This window comes from Dermacentor albipictus, chromosome 9 (assembly GCF_038994185.2).
Source record: "Dermacentor albipictus isolate Rhodes 1998 colony chromosome 9, USDA_Dalb.pri_finalv2, whole genome shotgun sequence".
Classification (NCBI taxonomy): domain Eukaryota; kingdom Metazoa; phylum Arthropoda; class Arachnida; order Ixodida; family Ixodidae; genus Dermacentor; species Dermacentor albipictus.
This window is the reverse complement of record NC_091829.1, coordinates 39,155,404-39,179,899: the sequence shown is the minus strand read 5'-3', so window position 1 is coordinate 39,179,899 and position 24,496 is coordinate 39,155,404. Positions and strand designations below refer to the sequence as shown.

The window sequence follows — 24,496 nt, the reverse complement described above, 5'->3', positions numbered from 1 at the left end:
ACAACCTGGCGGGTTGGCGTGTATAAACTATGGTGAAGGAAGTGTTGCCGTCTTCGTTTCTTTTTGCGTTGTGTGTATATGTCGACGTTGTCGAGAGGGAAATTCCGGGTCTGTCAATTTCGCGCGCGTTCTGCTCTTGATGGGAGGAAGCATGGCAGCGGGAAACTGATGTGGTGTCGTTTGCGCGTTTCACCGTTCCTTCTTATATGCCCTTAGCAACAGCGATCGCAAAAGGTGCTCAAGGGCTGCCGCTTCCCGTTCAATGTCTTTGACAGCGACGCGCGCGCGCCGCTCCTGCGTCGTAAGTGCACTTTGTGCATTCGCAAAGTGCGCCCGTATAGTTGGACACTCGAAATTAATTCGTTTGGGCAGTGCGCAGAAAGTCAAGAAGCCTACAGCTGCGAAGTGTGTGGGACGTCTCTATCCTTCTCAGAGCTGAATACAACTCGTGGGCATGATAACGTTTCAAGTCGCTTCTTATTACACGCGATTACGCTACGGACGTCATAAAAAAATGTTAGATATATAGATGTTTAGTTCAAGTCGACGTCCCAGCGAAGGTTGCTGCTGGGTAACGGAGACGGATCTCCAAGGCTACCTACATGGAACGGAAGCGATTGCGGAATCCGAAATGGATGTAACGTCATAGATGCCATGTTTTGGGCATCATCTTTTACGGCTATAGATGTTGAAAGCGACATTTCCATTTATCTACGTGGACAAAGTAACTGTGTCGTCATGTTTGTTACGGTAAAAACCGCTTTTCGTTGCCTGAACGCATATGACGAGGTAACATGTTGTGGGTTCGCATGTTTATGCCGCATCCTGAATTTTTCATGCCAGCTTTTTCGCGGTATTGAGAACGCACTTCGCGAATTCTTTTATTCGTCCGAAAGCTGACAGAAACAATATGATTGAGTCAATTCTAGTATACAGTGACACGTGGTCTTGCCGATTGCCACAACGACACTGTGAATCTGGAGGAGCTCGACGTCCTCTTTTAAATCCTAAATGCTACGTCCATAACTATGTACAATCCTCGTCTCCCCCGTGACAGGGTCGGTCACCATAGATTACCTATTTACTGCCGGCATTCAGCAAGAAAAGGTGACAAAGAAAGCAGATTATTCTCTGTTTCGGCTGGCGCGAACTTACACTCTGTGTCCCAGCTAAGGTTATCCAATATGTTCAACGAAAAAAAAAATGACTTAGAAATGATGGGGCCAGTTATTTATAAAACATTCGATTCGGTCGTCAGAGGTGTGAAGACCGAACAATGTAGGTTTGAAGATCGTACTTTGCACAGTGTTGTTTAAATCTCTGATTTCCTTGGACAGCTTGGCTAACGTTTCCTTCTTTAATTGTGGGGTTTTGCGTGCCAAAACTATTTTGTGATTATGAGGCGGGGAGATTTTGACCACCTGGGGTTCCTTAATGTGCACCTAAATCTAAGTTCACGGGTGTTGTCGCAATTCGCCTCCATCGAAATGCAGCCACGGTGGCCAGGATTCGATCCCACGACCTCGTTTTCAGCAGCCCAACACCATAGCCACTTAGAAACCACGTCGGGTGTTGGCTAACGTTAGCTGGTGCACCATATATATATATATATATATATATATATATATATATATATATATATATATATATATATATATATATATATATATATATATATATATATATATATATATATATATATACGCACGTGTTCGGAATGGTTGATTTTGCTTTCTCGTTCCTTTCTCTCGTATTCATTTGCCTTTATCAGACATGATGTTTATCTACATTTTCGAAATTTGAACCTTCAGCCCACTTTGTTGTTGCAGCTGTCAGTGAAAAAGAAATCGATCGACACAACAACACTCGTGGAACGGTTCTTGTAAGATGTATTTCGATCATGCATGGCATGGACATTTCTCAGTCGTTTTATTTCCGAAAGTGCATGGTTACGCAGTCCTTGATGCACCGTAGCATCGGTTCAGTAACGCGCTACATTCACTGTACCTGTCTGGTGATCGGATTGATGAGATCAGTGTGCACGGATCATAAACACCGCCTCTGGAAGTCCGCAACCATTTGCGTTGTGTCACCTTCGAGCTTAGTCTATCTACTGACCTCACGCGGTGATAAGATTCATGTTTATTTTTATTTTATTTTTATTTTTTTGCAAAACGTAGTCTTTGCGCGCCTGCTCTATTACTAGACAGTTTTAGTTTAGCGTTTGCAACCAAACGTAAAAGTATTACGTACGTAAAAAATAGCGTCGTCCTCACTGCGCCTGCTCGGAACGTTATTGGGCTTCTGCGGTTTACGGGCACTATCATAACGTACGTTATTTGGCGAGTTTAACGTCCGTAATGTTTACGGACGCTAATAAATAGCGTTGTCGAACATGGCGGCACCCATGACTCCCGTTTCAGCGTGAATTCTCGTGATGGCTACGCTCTCACTCGCGTCGATCGCCAGCAACTATTGTAATGAGCTTTCGCTTTCTCTGAACTCACCTGAAAGGTTAGTTACGAGCGCATTGCACGTCCATTTTCTGAGGTCGTTCGGCGATTCTGGCGCCCGTACGCCTAACGAGACGCGTCCACATAGCAACAGCAGGATGGTCGCTAATGGACCGTCTTGGCTTGGATACGTTCGGCGCGAGGCGCCAGACGGCGCCCTGTTTTGTAACGTTTTACTTACGTTTGTGTTTCCGTAAGGTAAGGTTTTCTCTTCCCCACGTCAGCAGCGAAACTGACTGGACAGCCTGGCTCAGTTCCGGGGACGTCGACCGACGGCTTCAACTGGTGGACTGGGCGGAAAAGGCCAAGCAGGCCCAGGGCCTTACTTGAGCCCGATCCCTCAGCCACCTCTCCCTTTCCCCTTCCCCCTTCCGATAAAGTTTACCACCACCACGGTAAGGTAAACTAAATGATCTGAAAGGGCACGCACCGTAAGATCCCGCAAATATGATACGGTTAACGTACGTAAGGCCACAAACGCTATTCTAAAACTGTATATTATTATTGCGATCGTTTTTACGTTTTCTATTTACTGGTGGAAGCTTCTGGCGCTTTTACGGGTATAGTTCGCAACAGTGCAGACAGACTCGTGCTGCTCGCAAGCCGCGCCGCTTGCGGTGATATCGAAGCCTCTTGGCCATCTTTTGCTTCTGGGCGCCTCGTCAGCGCTGCCTTGTTTGCCGTCGTCATTTCGCCAGCCTTCGTCGCCTGCTCGAGTCGACGTAGGGAAGTCAAGAGTGGCGTCACATCCAGGCGACGCGACGGGTGGTGGATGCTGCCGTGATGCTTGTGACGTTGGTGGTGATGACCCCTGTGGAGTTCCGGCTTCTTCTTCTTATGAGGCGGCGCGGCTTGAGTGGTACCCCCTTCTTTACCGTTGCCTTTCGATGTCGTTTGCGAACTGGGCCTTCTCGTAAGCCGGCTCGACCCCATAGACGAAGGTGGTCGCGCTTTCGAAACTGTCGTCACTGCAGCAGACGCACCGAATTTACTGTCGCGCAGGCGCGTTGTGAGTCTGGATCCAGTCTTCTCCGCAGGCGAGCTACTCAAGACAGTCTTGGCAGACCCCGCGGCTGATGTCGTTCCGGAAGATTCCGCTGGCTTTCCGGTGCTGGCGTCCGAATTTTTGCCGCGCATTTGAGCAGGCGCTTGGCTTGCCGCGACAGTTGGCGTAGAAGACTCGGCTTTCAGGCTTGGAGTAACGGCCGACGACTTCTCGCTCTGTGCTTGGCTGCTGCCTCCTCCCGTTTGTCCCATACCCTGTTTCCGATCGAGCTTGTCTACGCTATTTGTCGATGCTGCCTTCTCCGGCGAGCTTGACTGAGTCTTGGGCAGCATACCGTGGTGAGGCGATGCTGGTGGTCGTCCCTGGTGCGTTTCGTGCTTCTTGTGACGCGCACCTTGCTCAGCGGACTTCGCAATACCGTGGCCACCGGGCAAATGTTTCGATTTCGTGGTACTCTGATGTATTCGATTACTTGGCTGCCCCGTTCCGTGAGTTCGGAGCGTCGAATGTTCCTTCCCGTCATGCGGTTTCCGCGTCGCCTTTCCTGGCCGGACACTCGCCCCAGGAGTGTTAGACTCCGGTTTCCGGCTACCGATAGTGAGGGTACCTTCGAGCTTCAACGACGTCGACGTCCACGTTAGCGACGTTGTCTTGCGACCCACGCCAGTCTTATCGTGTTCCACGTCAACTGGTTTGGTCGCCGGCTTTCTGGATTGGCTCTGCTGTCCCTCTCCAGGACTGTGGGGATGACGTCGACGTCCTCGCGTCGCGCTCCTTGTAGAAACACCTCCGTCTGGTGAGACAGAAGAACCTCGCCTGCGCGTACTTTTCCTCCTCTGCGACCTCCTTGTCGTCTGCTTCTTTCCGCGCGGTGGTTTCTTCCCGCCCTTTGGTCTTTTTCGCCCCTTGCGCTTCGAGCGTCCCCTGCCGCCGCGGAGGTTCCTCGCACCTTTTCTAAACTTTTTCTTTCGGTTCTTTTTCTTCTTTCGTGGGCCGCGGACGCCACCACGTTTTTTCTTCTTGCGTGGACCGCCGGGCTTTTTCCTCTGTGGATGCCGATAATGCGACGGCAGCGCCGCTAGCGACGTCAGAGTGTGTTGGCTGGTGGGACGGAATGGCTTCGCTGGGCCCTCGGGGCTCACACCCGCGTGGAGTTTTGGTTGCTCGCCGTGTCCTCCGCCGGGTGATTTGTTGACGCTCGACCAGGGGATCAGTCGCGGGGGAGAAGAGGAGTTGCCAAGCCACATCACTATCGGCTCCTGGGTCATGTTTTGTTTCTTCAAGGCCGCTGGTTTTTAAAGAAAGCCACAGGGAATCCGCGAGAGTCGTAGGCGTTGGTGCGAATAGTGGCGTTGCCCGGGCGGCGACGATTCGTTGCGTTTCGCATTCGGGGCGAGGAAGTGGGAAAAGAAAAGAATGCGAAAACGGCAATCAAGATGTTGATTTTCCTTTTCTGTTTAGCAGTGGTACCAATTAACTAACATTAAATAAAGTAATTTCCTATTGTCTGCACTGCGAATCCTGGCCGATCGCGCCTTGTGAGTACGCGCCATATTTGAAGGACAATGAGAACTACAACAACGACAACGATGACGGCAACAAGAACAAGCCCATGCTCCTTGTTGTTGTTGTTGCTGCTCTATTGCAGTAACATAACAGCAGCGCCGTCAGAGAAGGAAAACGAAAGGAAACAAGGCGCACCTAAACGAATTGCCTATCGATATTCTAAACCTCGAAAACAGTGGCGTTATATGAAACTCGTCTGTCAGCAGAGCTTGGCTGACCAAAGCAGCGTCATATGGAAGGATTTCTCTGGCGCACGTTTAATGAAAAAAAAAATGTTCAACGTTTTTCAAATTACCGCGTAGTTGATGGCGCGTACCGCCATACGCTTCTCTCACTCAGTGTTTCACGCGTCATGACTTATTTCATTCTCTCACTTTCGCTTCAGTCTTCAGCACATTACGCACCCTTAACGGCTCCCTGGGCAGCAGTTGCCTCTTGCGGAAGCGTATAATTTTTTTACGACCGCTTTTGTTGGTTTTATTCGTTTCTTGCCCAAGGCGCACCCAGCCACCTATGTTGTCACACTGTCTGGCCTGGCGCACACAGCAAAGCAATTCTTTTCAGGGTAGCTCTAGCTTTTTTACGGGACATTGTTTTGAACACACGGTATTGGAGATATCGCAACGCAGTCCACATGTGTATAATTCCTTGTCGTTGTCATAATAATAATCCTTATCATCACTGATCATCATCATTACTCCTTTCATTCCCTATACCTTACTCCCCTTTTCCCCTAATGAACTATAACTTAGGCCAGCCTATCCCTTTTGTAACTAAAATCTATCTATCTATCTATCTATCTATCTATCTATCTATCTATCTATCTATCTATCTATCTATCTATCTATCTATCTATCTATCTATCTATCTATCTATCTATCTATCTATCTATTGAAATTTAGCGCAGCCTTTCCTAGAATATAAACCCTTCGGTCTTCTACCCTTCCACCAACTATGACTGTGCAAGCTTACCCAGGAGGGCCATGATAAGCAGCTCCGCGCACGCCATGTCGCCCGGGTGCCCGCAGAGGGCCCCGTCGACTTCCTCCCGAAGTCTCCGAGGACAGAAGTCTTGGAAGAGTTATTTGCCCCCGCCGCTCAGAAACAAGACAGGTGTTTGACGTCGAACGGGGGGGGGCCTCGAGACGCCCGCCTGCGCGCGCGCGGAACGGCTTCCCCTTTCGCACGTGCCCCCCGCCGAGCTCCGGTTAGCGCTATATATAGATGTATACGTACACATAGAACCGTGTAACTACGCCTAGATGTACGTCTGATACGCGCCTGTTACAGAAACCACCCGTAGCGGAGGAGCCTTCTCCTCCCCTTCCCCGCTGTCGCCTCTGACTGCCGCGACTGCTTTCCGAAGGTCCGCATTGTGGTCGCCGGGAAACCGGCAGTTCGTCGTGTACATGCCGCGGCTTGCAACGCGAAACAATATAACTTCGTTAGGGTCTCACAGTCAATGATGGCACAGTCATTCTCTGGCTTGTTTGCCTTCGTTTCTTTCTTTCTTTCTTTCTTTCTTTCTTTCTTTCTTTCTTTCTTTCTTTCTCAGACCGTTAGTGGCACAAACCTGCTTTGATCGAGCAATGCGGGAAATAGCAGTTCTTTCTTTCTTTCTTTCTTTCTTTCTTTCTTTCTTTCTTTCTTTCTTTCTTTCTTTCTTTCTTTCTTTCTTTCTTTCTTTGGGTCGTTCGTGGCTCAAGCCTGCTTTGATCGAGCAATGCGGGAAGTAGCAGTTCTTTCTTTCTTTCTTTCTTTCTTTCTTTCTTTCTTTCTTTCTTTCTTTCTTTCTTTCTTTGGGTCGTTCGTGGCTCAAGCTTGCTGTGACAGAGAGAGGGTAGAGGGGAGCATGGAGTGAGGGAGGGTTAGAAGGAAGGTGATTTGTTCGGTTGCGAGAGAAGGGCTAATGCCGGCTATAGTCGGCGTCGCCTGCCATCGATGCCTAATCTGACGCTTGTTGCGTTGCGCGTCGCCGTAAGAATACTACAAGTGACGTAGCAAGAAAGCGCGGCTCCAGTGCGCGTGGCCCGTCGTGAGACAGCTTTTGTTCGCCGGGCTCGTGGCGGAAAAGTCAGGCGCACAAAGGCATCCGCTGCTTCGGTTTCGTGTTTCCTCGGGGTGCTCTCCCTCTTTCTCTGTTCTTCTTCCTTTCTCTCGCTTTTCTTTTGATATATTCTTCCAACGTGCGTGAGTGAATAAGTCGTCATAAGGAAGTTCGTTAAATAACAACATGCCCCTTTGCGGAGATTGCAAGCACCTGTTGCTACCCCGTCCGTCGTACCTGGTACATATCGCCCTTCATCCTCCTGTGGCGAGGATTCTGTCACGGACGAAACATATTCGCGCTTTAGCCTGTCCTGGTGGCATCGTCCTGAAAATATGAAACTGCAACATTCTTGCAGCTCTCTTGTGTAAGAATGATTGGTAGTTCACGTCGTTCAGCAGGGGCTCAGTTAGCAGCGCATGTGTACGCTTCAAGTTGCAACTTGCAACACAGTGTTTACGGAGACTAAAGGTTGTTATGGGAGGGGGGGAGATTGTGCTCTCCAACGCAGACCGGATAACCAAGCAGGAGAAATACAAAACTTTGACTTTATACCCCGAAATAATACTTATACACTGCCACTAACTTGGTTAGCTATGACTTGATTTTCCTGTTGAAAAGCAGGCATGAGGATCGATCAGACGTCGAGCGTTTGTAGAAGACGATATTAAGTCTAAAGCACGCTCTCGTCGCACCATCACTTGTATTCCTTTTCATCACAAGCCTATGCTTGCTTGCTTGCTTGTTTGCTTACTCATTTGTTTGCTTGTTTGTCACTCGTCAAGAGCTACTGGGTGCGTGGCTTTGTCAATAAATGCGATAAGGGCCTGGCGCGAGGCAGCCACTTCTGGTTTTATACAATGGCCTCTCCTGGCTAGCGATGGCTACGCCAGCGGCTCGCGTCCTATACACGGCAGTTTATCGTGCCATCGAAGCACCACGCGAAACCTGCCGCAGTAAATTGGTGGATATGGGTTTCTAATGCAGAGTGCGAAGTCGCGGGCGCGATGCCCGACTGTGGTACGTGGCTACCTTTCTATGCAGGAACGGTGGTGGTCTGGGTTCTATGTGCACGCTAAAAAAAAAAAAGTCGCAATTTCACCCCGTAGACGAAGCATAATCTGCGATAACAAAGTAGTAGACAGCCATGCGAAGCAAAGCCGTACAAACTTGTAACTTGTATATATCGGCCGTACAAACTTGCAAGCCTTGGCTTCCTAACCAGACTAACAAGGATAGTGTCAGCGCGCACAAGCAAACATGAACGCATCACACTCGCTGTCAAAACGCTGGCGTGAGGAAGTGCGGCAGCAGCAGCGAGCGAAGTCACCTTCGCGCTGTCTGTCTATCGCTTCAACGCAAACCGAGCGGCGAGAACACAGCGCACTCAAAGCTACGAGCCGTCAGCGCATCTAGACTGTGCATGCCCCCGAATCGGATCGCTGCCCGCGCGACCGCGCCAAACTCAGTTGATGCCGAAATGCAACGCCGCCCCCCCCCCCCCTCTCTTCATTCTCCCCAGTTCAATGCGCGCGACGGGAGACGGTGCGCTTATGGCTCATTCACACCGGCGGCTTGAGGAGGTCGCGCGATGATTTGCGACTCGCGATCAAAAAGCGACTGAAGGCGACTGATGTTCACACCGGCAAGCCCGGCTGAGCGCAGCCCGCAAGTCGCAATCCCGGAGATTATCGTTCTAGGCGAGAAATGTCGTAATCTACGCGGAATTTGCCGCGACGCGGGAGGAGGCCGGATGTAGACATATGAAAGATCCCTTGCGGTGCGCCGCTGATTGCTTTAGCAGTTTTGCGAGCATGGTCGCGCGACTGAAAAATCGCGCAGAGAGCGACTGGCCCAAAATGGTCGCTTTTCGAGAAAAGCGACCATTTGCGACTGGTCGCTTTGCGACCAACTTGGTCGCGCGACCACTGTCAGTCGCCGGTGTGAATGAGCCCTTAGTCCTCGCTTTTCTCCGCTGCGCGCGCAAGATTGAGCCGCGATCATCGGCTCATCCTCGCACGCTTTTAGTCGCACATACACCAAACGGCGCGCGGAGACGGTGTTATCGCACTTGCATTTTATACGGAACACCACGGCGCCGCCGAGGGCAATAATGAGCCTGGAGTGTCCATTTAATCGCTATCGCAATAAAACGCACGTAGTCAAAATTTACCCAGGGCCCTCTGATACACGATTTCTTTGGAGAGCGTGTGGTGCCACGAAACGCTAGACTTGTCTTTTTTTTTTTTCTTCTAGAACCCTTATACCGCTTAATACGTAACACATTCATGACGGCCTGACTGGTTCCGCGAAAGCGGCTTTCAAGACACGGAAAGGTTTTGTTTCTCGACGCCGAATCGACGAAGGAAGTCCTACGCATCACCGCACCCGCGGTCCACTGCATCCGTTCGTATACGTCAGTCCCGTTAATTCCCGTTTGTTCGTTCAATCGCAGCCCAAGAGTGCTCGAAGCGAGCGTTTTGAAATATAAAAAAATGTACACAGTGCCACGCAATCACAGGTTGCTTATACATATAACGCCTGATTGACTGCACGAGGTTTGCAGTCAAATGTAAGACTCTTGTATATTCCACGCTTAAACTCAGCTATCAACCTCACGCGCGTTCGCTCGGGTTAGGTAAGAAAAAAAAAAGAAAGAAAGGCAGTATAGAGTCGTCCAGAACGTGGAGCCATCATATTAAACTTGAGCCCAACTACGTCGGCGGCGTTGATATTCTAAATGACAAACTTTTCTGTAACCGAAGCGACCGGATATAATGAGTGCGAAGCGCGCGCTCATATTTTTTATTCTGCGTTAACTCAACTTCTAGTTAAAGCCGCAGTGGAGGACTCCATAATGGTATATTTATCACTTGTGTTTCATTAACGTTTACCCGAAACACCGTACACCCAGCGTTTCTTTTTTTCGTCTTTTTCTTTTTTTTCACTCCACCTTTTTTATGTATCCTGAAGGTGTAAAATTCTGTGCAAAACCCAGGACAATCCACAAAGAGACGAGACAGTAGCACAGCGCCAGTGCTTGTCTCGTCTCTTCTTTCTGGGTTGTCTTGGGTTTTGCCCTGAATTTTACACCTTCAAAATACCATGTGCCAACTAGCCCCACCCGAAGTTTTATTCAAGTATCCTGCTGCCGCGTCCGAAAATCGGACCCACGACAGTTTTCTCAGCGGCCAAACGCCATAGCTCCCTTGCATTCCGTGTATTGTTCTTTGCGCTGGTACTAGTGGCATTGAACGCTAAACCCGGGGGGGGGGGGGTCAACCGATTTGTCGCACAAGACAAGTCGCACTAACACGCATCCAACAAGTTTCCAAGCAAGGGCGTTCGTCGAGAGATGTATGCAATGCTTTAGTCCAAGGCTTCGTGATATAGACCACTCTAGCTTCGGTCTTTTGGGGAAACGCATGATGTTCACAAGAATCCGATCCATCGGAGGACATGCGTCGCATACCAACAACACACGTCCAACAAGTTTCCAAGCAAGGGCGTAGTGGGGAGGGGGGCGGGGGGTCTGCAATGCTTGAGACTGCTGTTTCATGATATAGACCACCCTAGCTTCGGACTTTTGTGGCAACACGTGAGGGTTAGAACAATACAATCCATGGGGAGGACACGAGTTTTACCAACAACACACATCCAACAAGTTTCCAAGCAAAGGCATTGGGAGAAGTCTGCAATGCTTGAGAAAGTGGCTTCACCATCATGTAGACCATCCTAGCTTCGGTCTTCTCGGGAAACATGTGAGTGTCACAACAATACGATCCATGCGTCGTGTACCAACTACACACGCCCAACAAGTTTCCAAGCAAGGGCGTTGGGGGAAGTCTCCAACGCTCGAGTCTGAGGCTTTATTATATAGACCACTCTAGCTTCGGTCTTTTCGGGAAACACATGAGGCTCACAACAGTCAGATCCCTCCGAGGACACGCGTCAGGAATAGATTCGTATACAATAGATATGCAAACTTCTCTTTGGACAGATCTGTCGAAAACCTTTATTGGACAACTTATTAGATGCGATTAATATTATTATTATTATTATTATTATTATTATTATTATTATTATTATTATTATTATTATTATTATTATTATTATTATTATTAGTAGTAGTAGTAGTAGTAGTAGTAGTAGTAGTAGTAGTAGTAATAGCAATAGTAGCAGTTGTTGTTGTTGTTGTTGTTGTTGTTGTTGTACAACAAAGGCCCTGGTGTGGGGTATTACATGCGGGATGGGTGATCACATCAGTAAAATGGGGATTCAATGGAAGCCTTGAAATGGTGTGGGTTGGAATGGTGTACTGCGTCGGTGGAAAGGCCATTCCAGTCCCAGGCAGTCTTCACAAAAAAAGTAATGAAGGTGCGCAGTGGTTTGGGCAGGTGGAGGGTACACAGATTTTTCGTGACGTAATCGGCAAGATTGACGGTGTGCTGCAACGATGGCTGAAGTACTATAGGAGCAGAACGATAACATTTGTGATGACAGTCTAAAAAACACGACGTGCTTGATGGTACCACGGATCGGACAAATTTGCACGCGGGGTTCCTACTTAACGCCCACATGTTTCTCAATTTATCCCGATGAGGTTGCGCGAAAAGAAAAAAAAATACACTGAATGATATAGTCGCATTCAGAAGCGCCTGCTTGAACGCTCTTTTCGCTGCTTTCATGCGGTATGCCGCTAGGGCGCCATCTAAACCACCCGAAGAGCGGCGCACGCCCCCTTTGCAACCCCCTCGTATGCAGACTGACCTACAAGCGCGGGCGCCAGAGCTGTGTATTCGGTTGGAAAGCTTCCGTCTCGGTAGCCCCAGGTGGCAGCGTCGGGGCACCCTATAATTACAGTCGAGTCGATATAGGCTTAGCCTATAATAGCACGCAGCCCCCCCCCCTTCCTGCCCAACTTCGACTAGACTTCTTCGAAGTTTCGGCCGAGGTCGCGCTGCGAAAGATCCGCCGCGAGGAAGGAAAAAAAAAAGGCGTTACGTGCCCCCAAGGGTTTGGGCCGTGCAGGGCGCAATGAGATGCGAGGCGAGGCGTCGCTTTCGGCAAGCAGACAGGCGGGCAAGTGGTTGTGCTTAGTCAAGCATTAGCATTGCAGCGAGTGTAACTCCCCATCCCCCCCCCCAACCCCCATTGGGAGCTTTCTATATATTATTTTTTCGATGGACTGACATCTGATGGCGGCGGTGCGGGAAACGTATGGCTCGCCTCTCGCACCAACGCGGCGCGTGAAGCGTTCCGAGAGGAGTGAGAGAAGGAGGAGGGGGAGGGAGTCCTGCTTTGGGGTTCGATCGCCGCGACGCGGGCACTTCTCGGGTCTAATTGGTGTTCGCGAAGCGTATCGGTAGCGGTCTCATTTGCATCTCGCTCGCCTGCCTCCGCGCGCTGGCCGAACGAGGCGGCGGCGGCGGCGGGCGCCAACGCTACGCCGGCTTTAATCGTTGCCGCCTGGCTTTCCGCGATGCCCGATCGGCGTGTCGGAATCGCGACCGTGCGTTGTCGAGCGTCACGCTAACCGTGCCGGTCGCGGAGGGGCGGGGTGTATAGCGTGAGTTATGGCGCTGGTGACGCCGTCCTCCGGTTGCCAAGGTGTTTCCCCTTCACCTCTCCTCTGTCCGATTACTCTTTTCTTTCCTTGTCTTTTCTTGTGGGGCGAAGTATATGCAGTACCAACCGGATCAGTATACACCGCATTTGCGGCCGTTCCTGTGTAAATGTGCGGTTGGCGAACGTTCGGGTCTCCGATAGGGGCAAAGGACGGCTCTTATTATAGGTTCTTGTAATTATACGTTGAATGCTCTCATTTACTTTGCGTACGCAGCTGACAGCCTTTGCGCCGACCTTCCTTTTCGCTGTTCTCCGTCCGGTAGGAGTTCGTTGTGTATGTTCAACTACGCTCCGTACTTTAGTTTTATTTTTTTTTCTTCAGCTTGAAATGCTTCTTCGACCCTGCCAACGAGGTCGTGCTATGGGAGCAAGCATACACGATGTAGAGGGAGCCGACGTCGATCCAATGAGAATCCGGAGCAAACTCGGCAATTCCCCCGCTAGCCCCGGTACCTCCGTTGACAGCAGGTTCAACTGAGTCTCACTTGAACGTCGATTAAAACTGTTAGTAGCTCCTTTTCCAGAAGAGCAAAACCTTTCTTCTTTCAGGGTCGATGCCACTCGTCTTGTTAAAGTGAGCATGTTTATAGATTAACGGTCGTTATTGTCTCAAGGCAAGGTGCGCCAAATGTGAGATGTAGCTTCAGTGAAGGGCTACGTATTATTTTCAACTACCTTTGGACTCTTCAACGAGCACTCAGACCGCAGTGTATAGGCGAGCACCCTATGTGGAGTGCTTTAGCCTGGGATCGATCCCTCAACCTCGTGCCTAATAAAGGCGCAGTGCCATGCCCATTCAGCCCCCTGCCGCAAGCGCGAAACCGTGTGTGGCGAAAGTCGTTGCTCAAGTGAAATGCTAGCGGCCATAACAAAGCCCAGGGTCTACAAACACAATTCGCCCAAGCTTTCTCATCACGTTTTAGCATGCAGCACGAACTGCTGACGCGAGGGCGATTTGGACGCTCACAATGTCTCGCTGCGCTTGCTCGTTTGTTGTATCCGGGTGTATGTACACAGAGGGGTACGCCAAACCGTCAGCCCCGCCGAGAACCATATCGAAGCCATCGCGGTCGTTATGACGGCGATTAAAAGTTCATTTATGCGTTCTGTTTGAGTAGCGAAGGCCTTCGTGGCCAACGCGGCCGCCCACCGGTCTTTGCAGAGGCACGCTCAAGCAATTGACGCATGCGCATGAGGAGATAGCTGCCTGGAGCTAAAGGCTGAGTGGTGATTGATCAAGCCTGCCAGTCGGCAACACCGGTAGCGCCGACCTTCGTTAGAGCATCACGCAATGTATGCTTGTTATCGAAAACAGATGCACGCCCATATACATGCCCGCGTTTCTCCCCCCTCTCTCTCTCTCTCTCTCTCTCTCTCTCTCTCTGTGCGCTTTTGCGTGTGTGCGTGTGTTGCTTTTACCCTTTTACGCGAGACGCTTTGGCGATGATGACATCGAATACATAGTTAACTGAAACTTGAAACGTGTTTATATTCATTTTACTGTTATTCTATCGTTCTTGAATTTCAAGTTGCCTAAAACTTCGTTTTTTGTTTCTTTTGGTTGCAGGTAAGCACAACTGCTGTTTTCCCGCGAGTACACCTGTTTCTGTTCCGGCTCCCTCACAGAGAACGAACAAAGCAGGTAAAACAAGCCATGTATACATAAGAGGTTGGATGTGTTACGCCTCGGCCACCGCTCGGTTTTGCTCTTGCGAGTATGCTGAACGTCTGAAATGACTGTCGTGCGCGTTATTCTGTGTGCTATGATATAGTTCCTTCCCCTGTTCCATTTCTTTCTCACTTCCTCTTTCTTTCCCAGCACAAAGTTGCCATACGCAGGTACCCCCTGGTTAACCTTCCTGGCTAGGCCGCATGCGCGCGTTTGCGCGCCTAAAGTAATTTTCAAGGACGCAAGAGACTACTTACATTCAGCTGTTGTTTGTTTCAACCTCGCACTTTTATTTACTGTTCCGAACATCAAGCTACGAAATGTATACAAAGGTCTAGCACTTCAGTCCCCTCGTGTTATTAATGAGAAAGCATTATATGCCCCATCAAGCGAAAATCCGTCGGCGTGACCGAAAGATGGTGCCAAAAATGGCCGGTGGCGCAGAGAGTAAAAATACGTCGAAAAAAAAAAAACAACGTGGATTAACGCCAGATTTCTCAGGGAGGTTCCCGTAAACAAAGTAATGCATGGCTTTGAAAAGGATGATTGTTACGTTTCGGTCTGGGTGAGAATCGAACCCGGGTCTCCGGCGTGGGAGACGAGCACGCTTCCCCAACACCACGGCGGCTCCACCGAAGGTGTGGCCTATAGTGCATACGTCATCAGGTACGTGACGGCGCAGCCAATGGGGAGGAGGTGGCGCCACGTCATGAGTGTATGACATGAGCGCGTTCGTGGCGTTCAGAGGTCTATAAACGGTGTAAGCTTTCGCATTCCCACACGTAAGCAGTCTTAGTAGCCTCTGCCGTTTTTTTTTATTCCTTGAATAAAATTATGGGGTTTAACGTTCCAAAACCACTTTCTGATTATGAGGCACGCCTTAGTGGGGGACTCCGGAAATTCCGACCACCTGGGGTTCTTTAACGTGCACCTAAATCCAAGTACACCGGTGGTTTCACATTCCGCCCCCATCGAACTGCGGCCGCCGTGACCGGGATTCGATCCCGCGACCTCGTGCTCAGCAGCCTTTTTTTTTTCAATTTCTGTTCATACCGAGAGCACTAGCATGCGGCTTGGACATGCGAACAGCTTCGTCCATTCGTAAGAGCAGCACTCCAAGCACATTGCTGTGTCTGTGCAGCGAAGTAAGGATATTTTGGTGAGATTCGCGGAAATATAGCTTTTCGCTTCTTCTTTTACTTTTTTTTAATGCGTAGCCAAGTGTTTTATGTATAGCCAAGTGAACAAAAATAAGGAGAGCTGAGCGACTCGATTTTTGTTAGTACCACGAAAGCGAACAGACAATGAAGCCAAGGAAAGCATATGGGTTGGCTTCGTAGTTTGCGTGATTGCAACGAGGAAAAATATTAAAAACTTGAACGTTGCGTCCCGTGAGGCGCCGTTTCGTCCCAATAAAAATATTAGCTGTATGTGATCATACATTAGGATTATTTGACGCAGAGACAATAGGGCACAAGGGATTGACCGAAATGACCGTGTGTTGATCAAAACAACTACACATTACTATACTATATATATATATATATATATATATATATATATATATATATATATATATATATATATATATATATATATATATATATATATATATATATATATATATATATATATATATATATATATATATATATATATGTACACACACAGTTTTATGTGCATGACCGGGGTAGTTGGAGAAGTATGGGAGAGGCCTTTGCCCTGCAGTGGGCGTAGCCAGGCTGATGATGATTACATTTAGGTGTGGAGGGCTCTAGCACTTGCGTTTGCTTGTACACTTTGAAAGTATACCGATACCCGCCTTGGTTGCTTAGTGGCTATGGTATTAGGCTACAAAGCACGAGGTCACGAGATCGAATCCCGGCCACGGTGGCTGCATTTCGATGGGGGCGAAATGTGAAAAGCAGCCGTGTACTTAGATTTAGGTGCACATTAAAAAATAAAAGCAGGTGGTGCGTATTTCCGATGATTTTATAGAGACATACCCAATACGTCTTGCTAGTAAATTTTGGTTCGCCAAAGCTCGTTAAAAGCAAATGTAAACTCTAAAAAAATGTGCGCCCTTTGGACTGCATGTTGTCCCAAAGAATATAATCGCCATTTATCGTGCTTGCATTTCCTTGAAAACACTGCACCTGCTACTTTCCTTTCAAGGATGCTATGTAACGCCTATAAGCCGGATTACATCAATGACTTGGAAGCACCGCGTGCGGCAATAAAGGTAATGCGGGAAATATATATATATATAAATATAAATATATATATATATATATATATATATATATATATATATATATATATATATATATATATATATATATATATATATATGTGAGGATTTTATTATTTTTGGACAACGTATAAGCTGCAAAAGGGTCAAAGTTTGCTTAGAGTGTAAATATCGTCTGAATGCTGATTCAGTGCCCCTTGTGTATTATTGATCCCGACAACATGTTCTTGGTTCCAAAATACGGCGCATTCGCTAAATATGTCTTTATTTGTTTAAACGCCCGCGATAACTAGTCTTAGATTTCGAGCAACCGCCACCTTTTCCTTCTTCTTTCTTTCTTTTTTCTTTCTTTCTTTTCACCCTACCCCGATGCTGTAACAGCCGGGCTGAGTCCGTGGTTGGCCGCCATCCATCCTCGTTTGCCGGAGAGAGGAATAATGGTGACCATAAATTTCAATTAACCCGCCTTAAAGCACACGGATGTAAATAATAATAAAAAAAAATATTGTTAAGCAGCAGTCCCGGCCTGCAAGGTATCCTGCCCTAAGAGTTCTTGCCACTGCGCCTCGAAAACCCTATATTGGAGATGGATGGGTGGCGTCTCAAAAAGTAAACATCTGGAACGGAGAAGGAATGGAGCAGACGAACACCATGCAGACGTCTACGCCATATAGGGGTGGCTCGCGGTGTTGTTAGAGGATACCTGCGGTGTTTGCACAGGTCTGCTGTGTGAGCGAAGAAATGATGCCTTTCGGAGAGATGTATAGGGTCGTCATTCTAGCAGCAACGGCGATCATATTTCCTCATTACGCATCACGCAGCTCTTCGTTTTCGACCGGAAGACTGCTTCGAAATGGACTCTCGAGAACGCAGAATCTGCCGCTGTTTGCGGTCAGGTGTAACGCGATGCCTCTGCGGATGCGTCGTTCGTGGTCGGTTTTCGGCGCTCCGTCAGCCTAAAAATCTGCGCAGTGGGGCGGAACGCTTGGGGCTCGGCAGAGACGTTTCGTTCTTGATTGCATTCGCGCGCAGTCAAGCAAACACTCGTTGCTGCACATTCTGCTTATAACGCTTAGATCTATGTCGCGTGATTACGCTGCGGGTGAAGCAGACCTTTCTGACAATTCACTGTGAAGCCGTCCATAAAGTGCTGATTTGTTTATTTATTTATTCAACTCGGTTGAGGTATAAGACAGCTGAGGTGCTATGAGAGAGGGTTTAATGATTAGCCTTCGCGCTGTGATAGACCATGAAGAACAAGCTTTTCTAACAGACTGAGACAACCAGCGTCACAGGCGGATTTATTTATTTATTTATTTATTTATTGATTGATTGATTGATTGATTGATAGATTGATTGATTGATTGATTGATTGATTGATTGATTGATTGATTGATTGATTGATTGATTGATTGATTGATTGATTGATTGATTGATTTTGGTCAGTCGCAGGAAGATAACTTTGGTTGTTTTAGAGACTGTATAGAGCTTAGAACCTCGCCGTGTAAATGTCGCATGAGAACTTTGTAACTTGCGAAACCACAGTGAAATGCTTATTTATTTATTTATTTATTTATTTATTTATTTATTTTGTTTAGTTATTTATTTTTTCACTTACCTATCGTCCGAAATTAATTACCGCAGGGGCTGCAAAAGATATTCTTTGTAGCAAATACTGCGATTTCGCTTGCGCCTTCTGATGTTCATTATCTTGGCACGCTACACGAACATTCTTGCATTCCGCCCGATGGAAACGTGGTCGCTGTAGCGGCGAACCCAACCGTTGACTTGGTGCTTACTAAGAAAGTCATAACCACTGAGGCATTTCGACGCGTAAAGTGATGGCGTACAGAAAAATGTCGCGTCCTCTGGGTATGAACTTACTACTAGCAGAAAATTTGCACAGAAAAAAAAAACCAATAAGTTGCTCGAGAAACAGACTTTTCCGAAAGGAATTATCGGAGAACAAGCAAGCGAAAGTCTTAGATTGGTGCCAATGTTATTATTGCGTAACTCATTATTGAGCCTTAACGAAGGCAACCCGCCTTTCCAAACAATCCTATCCCTCAGCAACATGGCGAGATGGCAATGATAGGAAAGTGCGCGCTTTAAATGAAAAGAAGAAATCAGAAGAAAAGGCTATAGGTTGTCAAAGCCAATTGGTCTGTAGCTTGGTAAGGGAGATATTCCTTACCTAAACGTTCCTGAGTGCAGTAATAACTTCGTGTGTTTCCCCAACGATTCCAGCAAAAAAAAAAAGAAAATTGTGTGAAATTCATGTCGAATCATCATGAACTGTGTAGACCTTGTGCGAGAAACGTACGAACAAAATCATGCGGAGCTAACGTGCATTCGGCGTGAAGTGTCTACACCACCGAGTGGAACAATTCAATATTTCGGCAGTCTGGGCTGCAGCCTGATGTTAGGATTTTCAGTCTTTGTTACAGTATATGCGGACAACATATGATTGTGCAGTTTTACTGGTTACGTGATCACAAAACTGCTGGGAAGTTCATTGGTTACTGAGAAACGGTGGTTCTGAAACTTTCGATGCCGACTGCATGGAGTGCTTAGTCATTCCAGAAGAATCTACACGTGAAGCAGAATCTGCGTTAAGTGACGTGCATCTGTGTGTCTTCTTTGTGACTGCGCCTTCGCGTTACAGTATGTCGTCAAACAGCATTATCATCTGTTCGTAGCACCAAAAGCATCACAGGCAAATAAGAAATACCAGCCGAATGTTCACAGTGGCATACCGACAGGGTTATGCTTTTCATACACTCTGCAATGTTCACGTACCAGCGGCTCATAGCAACGCATTACCTAATAATCCGCATGAGCCTGGCGTGGCAGCCTGGCCTTACGCTTTTGCTTGTTTGTTTTTGTTGTTCTTCTTTCAAATAGCGGCTGCCCTGCCGGATGCTGCGCGCTTATTGCTTCCTCGAAAATGCGCGCCCAGAAATCATTTTATAAATCTCTCAATTAAGCAAGGTCAAATCACAAAGCTCATACAAACGTTGGACCGTGCCCCATTTTCCTTAATGATCGCTTCATTTGCCGTCGATCTTGAGGGAGCTTTATAAGAATTCATATTTGAAGTTCCCGAAATTTTGGAGGTGATGACGCGCGCGCTGAAGGCGGTTATTGAAATTCTTTTCCCCGAGCTCCTCATTATCTCTGTGGATTCTCTATAAGGAGCGCTACCAATAAGGGAAATTTGGCCGCAATGGCAGCACTTGATGAGAAAATTCCTCCGCAAACTTCACAGAAGCGAGAGAACAAAGAAGTAAAAAAAAGAAGATTGACAGTGAGCAGACGACGCAATTTAAACGAAACAAAGGCAACACCAGGCGAAGCAGGAAAAGAAACAGACGATTAAATACAAGAAGTAAGGCCACAACAAACGAGACAAAAAAATAATATAAAGGAAGGAACGTCACGTGGCGGCTACGCGCGGCCAGAAACAATCAAAATGCCGGAAAGAAAACGGACGGCAAGGAAAGATGTGAAGAAACCGAAGCAGACGAATAAAGAAGCGAAACATGTACGGAGGCATGACGCAATGGCTAGAGAGGTGAAAACGCAAGCAACGCAGCGCAGCAGACAAAGCGAAGCAGACGAAACGATTCACTGGCCGTCGGGCCGGATCCGCATCGGTGGTGCTCAGGTGAACGCACTTCCGCCTTCTCCATATGCGAACAATGGAGAGATATGAGCAAAGCGCCGTGCACTTTTTTCCCCCTCCTCCTCGTAGGCGGCCTCTACCTTGAATCTTGCGTAATTCAGGCGCCCGCGGCTTTATAGCGCGCCCAAGCTAAACAAGAAAAGCACGTGCAAAGACAACAATGACGTTAACAATGGGCGCTGTTGATGTGCACTTCTGCTGCTGCTGCTTCTCAGCACCTTTCCTGTGGCACGGCGGCACGCCATTTTACCCACTTCTGCTCTGACTGTTGACGCCACTCTGATAGTGGTGGCTTGTTTGTTTTCGCCTTCTGGTCCTAAAGAAATAGGAAAAACCGTCAATAGCGGATTTTTCTTTCAGCCAGGCTCACTTCTTTTTAAAAGTGTGATGGTGAAAAATGAAACACCAGGAAAATAACACACAAACAGCCAGCACAACAAAGAAACACATTATGCAATATAATCATGTGAAGACACGTGCGCCTTCAGACATTTTATGACAATAACTTCCTTCACACATTGTTGACAATAGGTAGATGCCGCTTTAGCGCGCCGCAGCCTAGTTACTGATGATGCGATCCTACTGCGAATTCGCTTTATGGTGAAATATCTGTTTGCGAGTTATACTGAAGTTCATGTTCGTGACTGGGCGGAGCTTGCTACGAGCGCGCCCATGTGGGACGTATAAAAGATCGCCTCCCGTCGCCGATGACGTTGGCACTGTCAGAGCGCCGAAGTCACACTGTGAAGCGGCAAACCTTAGGTTACGTGCACCCCAATCACACGGGCCAACCACTCGCAACAAAAAAAAGGAAAAAAAACAGTGGGTTCGCCATTATGCACTTTGTATCGGTTGCTATGATCCCGCTTAGACGGAAGTTTAAGCGACGGTTAAACGGTAGCCAAGCTTGTCGCCGTCCGCAAAACCTAAAGGGTAAGGCACGAGAGGCTCTTTCTCGAATTTGCCCGACCCAAGATGTCCTCAGACCTGTGAATCTTTACTAGAGACCCTTGCTCCTCAAAATCTTCCTTTCCTCATTTTAACCTGTCTTCTTCAAGCCACCTTGTCATTTTCCCCCTCGCCACACGGCAAAGAAAAACGAAACTTTACCCGCCGCAACCATCATCTCTGGGGTTCGAACTCGTGCCCAAAAGGCAATCGGCGGTTGCTAGCTTGGACGAGCTAACCACTGGCTTTGCAATCACGTGGCTCTGGAGCTTGCAGCAATTTATGTATGCAGAGTTTTGTGCGTCGCGCAGGCTCCAAGAAGGGCGGAACCTGCGCACGTATTTCGGAGGCTACAGTATAGTCATTGATGCAGCGGACGAAGACCGCATTGTGCGCGTCGAAAGTAAGCTATTCTCGTGAAGGCGGCGGTGTCCTCGGTGAAAGCCTCGAAGCGAATCGATAGGTGGTATCTAAATTTATGTCCTAGCTATGGTTGCCTCTTAGTTACCTAAAAAAAAGGCTAGGCTAGGCTAGGCTAGGCTTTGTTGCAAACTGGGAGCGCTGGAAGTGATCGCGGAGCCGGAAACACGTGATTGCCGCCACGTTTTCCAAACGCCATCTAAATATGCTGATTTTTCGTAACTCATGCCGTTCGTCATACAGTTCTTATTCTAAATGACAGCCTGAGGTATACTCTATATAACGAGACCAGTGTTGTGCCAGTGATTGCAGATCCCTGCGAAATAAGCGCGCCTTTTCCACGGCGCCGTTAATTAATTATAGGCCGTCGTCGGCATGCATGTTCTTCACACAATCGGCCGTTGTTGCGCTGGACTCGCGTCGACAACTTGTTGCTTCTCGGACGCGTTACCTTGGGGAAAAAAAGACAAATCGCGCGCGAGAGGGTCTGAGTAAATGAAACCCTGCCTCGAATTAGCACAGCCGTAAGGCGTCTCCTATGCGCGGTATGTCCATTGGGCGCGGCGTTAGCGCGAAGGGACCGGCGAAGCTCATATGCTTTGCAAGCACTCGGTACGTGAGTGGAAATCTGGAGCTGCTGCTTAGGGGGTACAGGGGCCCATTCGTTCCGCCCAATCATCGAAGTAAACCGGCACGAATAATGTTCCGCACTGGCACCTCCACTTCCATGTAGCTGAGGTTCGGGCAACACTGAACGCAACTGCTTAATAAGTTGAGGCTTGAGTGACTTCGCGTCGACTGCAGCACGGGTTTGTCTGGAAACCGTAAGCCTTAAGCAAGTGCATTACGACATAGAGTTTCATACTGAGAACGCTAGATGGAAACCTCATGGTTGGAATACAAGTACACTGCACGCAATTGTCGGATGAGTTGAGCGATTACGTGCCAACTCTCGTTCGGGTTCGGTTAGAAACCGGAAGTCCTAAACAAGTACCTTACATCATACAGTTCCAAACGGACGATACTAGATGAAACTGTGGCGCTATCTCTGTGCGTTAAATTGGGTGGTAAACCCATATGAACGGGTGTTTTGGAGTTCGCCCTTCACTACCGACGCCTATGCTGATCAAACATAGTTCGATAAAATTAACTCATCTTTTTTTTTTCTTTTTTCGGGTTTTTTTTTTGTGCATGGAAGTTCCTGCGTATTGAGCTCCGCTTGTACGTGGATTAGTATAGTCGTGCTATTCAAATAGCAATAACCCTTAATCTCATGCACAGGTCGTGCAAAAACCCGACGAACAATCAAGAAGGTTTCTAGGTGTAATGAAGTGAGACAGCTTTCAATAAAAATATAATGTTTGGTGTATCGCTTCCCGATACGTTTTTTTCTACTGCCTCGAGCAAGCCATTCCGCAAACGCAGTGTCGTCGCAGTGACGTTTCTGCATTTATATTCGCCTCCTTTCAGTGCTAAGTTCCGTTACTCTGATGAAGCCATCGATGTGAGCCGGGGGGCGCTGCAATGTCGGCATCAATTGTTTTCTGCGAGCTTGAACAAGTGTGGCGGAGTTGCTATATACGTCAGGAAGCCTATGTCATAAGCTTCCGTATTGAGTTTGACAATGCAGGTATTCCTTCACGCACAACGAGCTTCCGGGACCGGTGCATACGCGGCGCTGAAAGGTCTTCTTACATTCGGCTGTCTTCGGGACACATCTTCCATCGCTCTTTCTCTCCCCCTACTTTCATTCCCTACCCCCTGTGCAGCGCGGTTGAGGTGTCCTCTGCTGAGAGACAGTTACTGCGCTGCACTTTACCCCAACCTTTCCTTCCCATCATCAAGAATCTCCTTCTCTCTCTCCATCGCTAGAGACTCGAACCGGCGACGTCGTGGCCAGAGATCACAACGCGTCGTACACATCCGAAGCCACCTCGCAACGAGGAGCCTCGCGCGTGTTGAAGTGTCCCGAGAAACACGTGACCAACGATCACGCTGTGCGCTATATGGCAGGAGGCAAGGAGCGCGCCAGGCGCGAATCGGCCACGAGCCCGCTGCGCGGAGTGGGTCTTGACGGGTCGGCTCGACCTTCTGACCTCGGTGCCACCCCCCCTCCCTCCGCACCCGCTACACACGGCCCGCAGGCCGAGCTCCGCCGGACGCCTGACTGACTGACTGACCCGTTCGGACGACGGGCCGGCGATTACATCGACGAGACGCGCGTGCCATTGCAGTATGGGGTCAGCGGCTGCGTGCTGCATGGCCGCATGACCACACAAGGAAAACAAAAACAAACAAACAAACAAACAAAAACGTTGGAAGCACTTAGCGGTATAGCATGAAACGCGAGAGCGCCGTAAGCACTTATGCGCATACCCGCGTGCTTCCTATATGGCGCGCCGTTCGAAGTCGGCGCCGAGGCATACAGTCTCGAGAAGCCGCTGCCCGGCCCGGCGTGGGTCTACGCGGAAGGAAACGTTCATGATGAGAACGGAAGTTCCCGAGATCGTGGTATAGTTATAGTATGCTGGCGCGAGCTTCGATTGCCGGAAGCTGTCATTCTCCCTGAACGGAGACATCTGGGACGCGCGGGGTAGATCGAATCCTGCGGGGCTTTGCAAGCTCGCTCTCCTGATGACCCATCGTCCGTGGCGCCGCTGGCGGCTCTGTATCGAAGAAAGGGTAATAGCAAAAGTGGCCTGAACGAGCCACCCGTTTCTCTCTCTTTCTTTTGTGTGCGTGGAGCTTGTGTAATCACGGACG

At 48.5% G+C, this 24,496-nt stretch overlaps 2 protein-coding genes across 4 annotated transcripts in view; one reads left to right on the top strand and one right to left on the bottom strand.

Annotated features, from left to right (window-relative positions):
• The window catches only part of LOC135916505 (ATP-binding cassette sub-family G member 8), a 337,391-nt gene that overhangs the window by 210,544 nt on the left and 102,351 nt on the right, over positions 1–24,496 (top strand). The window contains exon 1 of one of the 3 annotated variants that reach the window (XM_065449894.2): positions 14,363–14,402. The exons of the other annotated variants lie outside the window; for them this stretch is intronic. The gene's annotated coding sequence lies outside the window, so the exon portion shown is untranslated. Of the gene's footprint in view, positions 1–14,362; positions 14,403–24,496 lie in introns of those variants that run through there. 3 annotated transcript variants of the gene reach the window in all.
• Positions 1,913–6,299, bottom strand: LOC135916503 (mucin-21-like). Its single transcript, XM_065449890.2, has 2 exons — positions 6,058–6,299; positions 1,913–4,807 (listed from the first exon to the last, which is right to left on the bottom strand). Exons 1-2 carry the CDS (start codon positions 6,092–6,094, stop codon positions 3,039–3,041), a joined length of 1,806 nt encoding a protein of 601 aa, XP_065305962.1. The 5' UTR covers positions 6,095–6,299; the 3' UTR covers positions 1,913–3,038.

What these genes read in the sequence shown, in the direction of transcription:
- LOC135916503 (XM_065449890.2), bottom strand. Translation starts at nt 6,094, where the DNA reads ATGGCGTGCGCGGAGCTGCTTATCATGGCCCTCCTGG. An exon ending in GCTTATCATGGCCCTCCTGG is followed by an intron (nt 4,808 to 6,057) that starts GTAAGCTTGCAC and finishes TTTAAAAACCAG; the next exon opens with CGGCCTTGAAGAAACAAAAC.